This window comes from Apaloderma vittatum, unplaced genomic scaffold, assembly GCF_000703405.1.
Source record: "Apaloderma vittatum isolate BGI_N311 unplaced genomic scaffold, ASM70340v1 Scaffold38102, whole genome shotgun sequence".
NCBI lineage: Eukaryota > Metazoa > Chordata > Aves > Trogoniformes > Trogonidae > Apaloderma > Apaloderma vittatum.
In genome coordinates, this window is record NW_009702607.1 from 6645 (window position 1) to 12103 (window position 5459).

The 5459-nt window shown below is 48.6% G+C and overlaps 1 protein-coding gene across 1 annotated transcript; it reads right to left on the bottom strand.

Moving 5' to 3' along the window:
- Positions 1–364: 364 nt before the first annotated feature.
- Positions 365–5459, bottom strand: SCN3B (sodium channel, voltage-gated, type III, beta subunit). Its single transcript, XM_009864303.1, has 6 exons — positions 5405–5459; positions 3681–3844; positions 3086–3311; positions 1896–2034; positions 1223–1319; positions 365–723 (listed from the first exon to the last, which is right to left on the bottom strand). Exons 1-5 carry the CDS (start codon positions 5457–5459, stop codon positions 1256–1258), a joined length of 648 nt encoding a protein of 215 aa, XP_009862605.1. The 3' UTR covers positions 365–723; positions 1223–1255.

Sequence of the window (5459 nt, forward strand, 5' to 3'; positions counted from 1 at the left end):
AAGGAACTAAGAATTTTGACGCTTGCTAAATGGAAAGGACTGGGGGTGGGGTACAGGGGATTCTTATACTTACATCGTACTGCCTCCCAAAGTAGGAGTACTTCAGGATCTATTTTCTCACTTCCCTCCTTCAGCACTAAGTGCGAGCATGATACATTTTCAATGGTTCTAATGCACTGCAGTCCTCATCCTGCTCTGCCTGTGCAGGGGCACCCCACAGTCCGGAGCAACTCACCGAGCAACAACTAATTCAAGTCTTCCTGTTTTAACACCAGTGTAACTGCTTGGGCTGTACCATACGGTGGAACATCACCCTAAGATGACCTCATCATTCCCAGTCCCGCAGGCCAGAGTAACGCGACATACATACCCTTTACCTCTGCAATGGAGAACTAGCATATTTAGCAAATAAAGGTGGTGGTGACAGCAGCTAAGAAATGACACTTAACATTTACAAAGCGATTAACGTGATGATGGGACTGAAACTTGGGAAGGAGCCGTGCTGCCCACACCCCTGTGCCCTTTGGTCAGCATGCTTCAAAAGAAGAGTCCTTTAGCAAATGGGCTGGCAGCTCAGAATGGAGTCATGAGGCCAAAGTCAAGGCTGTACAGAGTCCAAGGCAAATGGAAGAGAATTTACACTTCCCCGTATTTCCTCCCGACGGCGCAGAGCTCCCCCTCAAACCTGGCTGGTGTGACGCTGTCCTTCTGTCTTCAGAGCCCCTGCAAGGGAGAGAATTCCTCTTGGAGCACAAATCATTCGACCTTACTGAAGCGAGGATCAGGACATAATGAGCATGATAGCTGACAGGATGTGAACACGACTGTAAAAGATGTAAATTTTGGTCTTTTGCACACAAAATCCTTCCTAGCAGATGCCTCCTTTGGAGACAGTGCCCATACATTCCTCCTGAGCACAGCTTGCCTCCTGCCTGGGAAACGTGCTGTTCCCAACTCCACAGGAACAGGCAAAGGAGGAGTAATTACACCACGGCCTGGAAGCGTGTGTTGTTTGGGGGTTTAAAGAAACATCAGGACACCCGCCACCTAAAGAAACATATATTGCTTCTAGGGTCACTGGGAAAGCTCCAGAGGAGGAGCACAGCCAGACTCCAGGAGCCTCCCATCCGCCTTTTCTCCAGCCCCAGGCACGCCTAGCCCGCTGCAGCGAAACCAGGGCGACAGACTCGAGCAAGCGTTTGACTGTTTCCTCATCACCTACCTTGCTGCCGTTCATCTGGCTGACTCCTATCTGCTATTCCTCCACAGGCACGGCACAGTTCTCCTTGTTTTCTGAAGGAATCGCAAGATAGTCTGTTCTGTAGTTGGAAGGAAGGAGGAAAGCGTAAGCTGAAACTCTACAGTGCACATTCGTGCCCGTTCAACCCTTACAGAGATACTGAACTATTAGGAGGGTAACAAACACCACTCGTAGAAGATTCTCACAGTAGGAAACTCCCCTCAGCATAGACAGAAGCAGACAACTACTGTAAAATCCCATATGCACAGCCTTCCTACTGTGTACAAAGAGCACCCTTATCCAAGCCAAATACGTAGAAAGATGGAAATAGGCCTGTACAAAAAAATAGACCTGTACAAAAAAAACCCAGAACATCTCTGCTGTGTCAGCTCCAGATCTCTGAGAGCAGGTCTTCCAGGAGAACATCTCTGAGCAGTTCAGAACAGGCCACTTGAATATCGAGCGCTGTGGCCACGCATTGAGCAGGCGCACCGTCTCTTTTGGCGCTCCTAAACATGGCGACCATTTCAGACATAGCAAACATCATCTAGAAACGTGCAATAGCAAAGTTCTGTCTTCAGCCAGTCTGACCTGGATGGAGATGCCTGAAGAACTGCCACAGAACAGCTCGCATGGGGAGAGATTTCACACTTACGCATTTTCCTGGGCAGCCTCCTCTGCCTTAGAGACTTTCCTGTAGCAATAGACCATTTCTACCAGTAGCCACAAAGTGAGGAAGACCAGCAGAATATACATCATAATTTCAGAGATGACCGAGGTGAAGTCTTCTCCAGCTGTTAAGAAAATAAAACAATCTCTGATCATTTACGTGCAGCTGCCGGAGCACAGAAGCTCCACTGACGCTTTCCACCCTCTTGTCATCCTTCCTAACCCACCTTGCCAGGTGCACAAGTGCTGCTACACTGCGAGGGGGGCAAAAGAGAGGGAAGAGGCAAGGCTGCCAATGGGATATGCCGGCAGCGATCCTGCTGCGTGTTTCCAGCAGCATGAAACGTGCACGGGCTTGCAAGCGTCTCGCGTTCTCTGCCACCCACACATCCGCGCGGATTGCACACTGTTAGCCTATCTCATCTTCACACTCGATTTTCTCTGTCCGTCCTACTCGCTAGTGTTACTTGACTGTACTGCGCTGCCAGGGATTTGAAAGAGATCAAAACATAGAGATGCTTGTGGGGAAGAAGGGAAGGGAAGACACAGCAGCAGAAGATGAAGGGTAAAAGCTCTTGTCCTTCTCTGAAGAGAACAGCAAAATTCCCCACTGATTTCTAGCAAGCCAGGACTCCAGCACTGAACTGAGCAAACCTAAGGGGAACAGAAAGACTCGAGAGCACTGCAAAGGGAAGGAGGGATTAGGAGAGGGTGGAAGCAAGGGACTGCTATCAAAATGGAGAACAAGTCATTCCAAGAGGGAGGGGTTGGTAGGGAGGAAGGAAGGAAGGAAGAAAGGAAGAGGGAGGAAGCAGCTGCTGCGGGTGCCCTGGCAAAGGCTGTGTTGTAGCATCCCAGAGCCAGCAGGGGAGAAAAGAGAGTTCTGAGGGGAGAAACTGGAAACCTCTGCTTGCTTCTTGTGCCTGCCCAGCTGTTCCCAGCTGTAGCTCCAACCTGCCAAACTTAGCGTACCTCTCCTGAGCCTAAAAAAAGGCTGCAGCCAGCAAACGGTCTTTCCTCCTGAGCCTTGCATAGTGTTTGTTGCTGGCAGAGGGAGACACAATTATCTGGCAGCTCAGTCTCCCCTCTCCTGCCATGCAGTGAAAGGCTATATCCCTGGACACCACCACCCATGGCGAGTTAAGGCACGACATGCTTTCAGCCAGTCCTTCATACCCTCCTCCACCACGGTGAGGTGGATCAGTCTGGAGCTTTGGAAGAGAGGTCGGTGAATCTCGAACTCAAACTCCCGGGTGATGTTACAGGTGTAGATACCCGAATCGTTCAAGGTCACATTTAACACAGTGATGGACACATCCTGCATGTCTTTACTCCCGTTCCACTGTAACCGACCACTGAAGCGGCTTGGAAATTCATGGTTTGTTTTCCTGTACTCGTAGATCTGGGAGGAAACGTGAAAGGATATTCTCATTAATCACTGACTGCTTATCTCAGACAACACAGCACATGCAAGGAACCGCCTCATCCTCTAGCTACACGCACGTATGTTCTGGGCTACAGCTTCCTTAGTAACGGCAGCTATTCATATTCTATGGTCCTTCGCCTAAAATCTCAGACTACTTTACAACAGACAGAAAACAGCATTTTCTCCTTTGCAGAGGGAGAAAAAATAAGGCACAGAAAACCAGAGACACTTGTGGACAATGACACAAAAGCTCAGCAACTGTGGGCTTCTCCCACAGGAGTTCACTGGACTGTCTTTCACAGTAAGACCTATGAAAAGAGAGGTTCAGACACCAAACATACATACAGGTTCATCTTTTCCACCCTCCGGCCTGTAGAACCATTCCACCACTGTGCTGGCTGTGACCTCTTCCCTCTTCATGCAAGAGATGCAGAGCAGCTTCATGTGTGTTCCTTGGACAGCCTCCGTCTCTGACGGGACTTCAACACATACTGCAGAACAAAAGCCAGCTAGGGAAAAGGAGCAGCAGAGAAGAAGCGTAAGACAAAATTAGAGAGGTGTCAGTTACGCACATTTCGTCATTTATGATCACATCATCCCCAATGGAAAAACATTTGATTCACTACTAGCACCCACTGACAAGAAATGAGTCTCAAATGTCAGATTTTTACCAAGCTGCCTTCTCTGAGATATAAATAATTCATAATAATTAACAGAGAATGATCACTTTATGCAAATTCACCCCTCCAGCATCTGCTTTGCCACAACTTTTATTTTCCCCATAGTAATTAATGCCACTTTAGAGGCACTGCTCGTTCCCTCCCATGCACCCTGAGCACTCTCCTCTTACAGCAGTGGTTACAGGCTGGTAGGAGAGAAAGCCCAGAATTCAAGCGTGGCAGAGCAGCTCGCTCTTTGTGCTAGGTTAAGAGGTCTGGATGTTTTAATCTGGCAATGTGATCAAAACAAACCAGGAGGATTTGCCACCCTTCCTCTTCCTAGGTTTCATAAGCGGTACTGGGAACCAAGGGGCTTAGGCTCGGGTAAATTTGGCAGCGGGAGGAGTTACTGATTTTACATGGATTCCTGTTCAAAATGCTTCCAACCACATCTGTGCTAGCACCGGCAACTATGAAACATCACTCTCTCAAACAAGACAAAAATCGTTGTCTGTGAAGCTACACACTCAGTAAGAAAAGGAATGCTTCAGAATGACACCTCAGACTAAATCCCTGCTGACATTTGTCCCCTAGGCTAAACAACCTTGGGTGCTATCTGTCCAAACCTGAGTTTAGCTCGCTGAAGATGCTGACTTTGCTGGCTGCTGCCTCCTCCCCAGCCTCTGAGATACCATTAACCCCCTCTCTTGAGGGCTGTATTATCCCAGGACCTGTCCTGGAAATAGCCAGGTTTCAGTTCTCCCGTACTACCAGAGCTCTGTGGGTAGCACCAGCTTTTGAGGAGAAATAAGGGAGAAGCTACTGCATCACGCTTTACTCTGGTTAAATTAGATACGTACACGCATATACACACCCACACACAGAGCTGTAGGCGTACGTGCACATCAAATACAGCTGCACTGGCAAAACTAACCAACCTTTTCTTGGTTGCAGAAGAAAAACCGTAATCACAATAAAACAATTGACTCCAGGTTATGCAGACTGCATGGAGAACTGGCCCTAGCATGCACCGCTTCATGGTCTGCACATCCTCCCCGAGGAAACTAAATGTTAAATTACATTGCAAATTCCAAAACAACAGCAAACAGGAAGGAGCAAAGAACTTGCATGCGTATTCAAGCACATGCTTTGTGCCCTAAGTCTACTTAGGAGCAACGTATTTTCTCTGCTTGTATTAAGCCTGCTACACTCACGCTAACTCTGCACGAATACCATCTCCATCTCCATCTCCTCTCGTAAATTAAAAAGCCACTTCGAAGGCTGGTCTTCACGACAGCACTAGGGGAACCTTGCTGGAGAAAGCAGTGCTGTAAAGAGGCATCCTACAAGAGGCAAGCGCCAAATTCAGAGAGAACCTGGCTGAAGAAAAGGCGGAGTGGAAGCACCTACCCCAGACCACCAACGCGACCGAAGACGCGCAGACCAGCCTCGGCAGCGCAGCCAT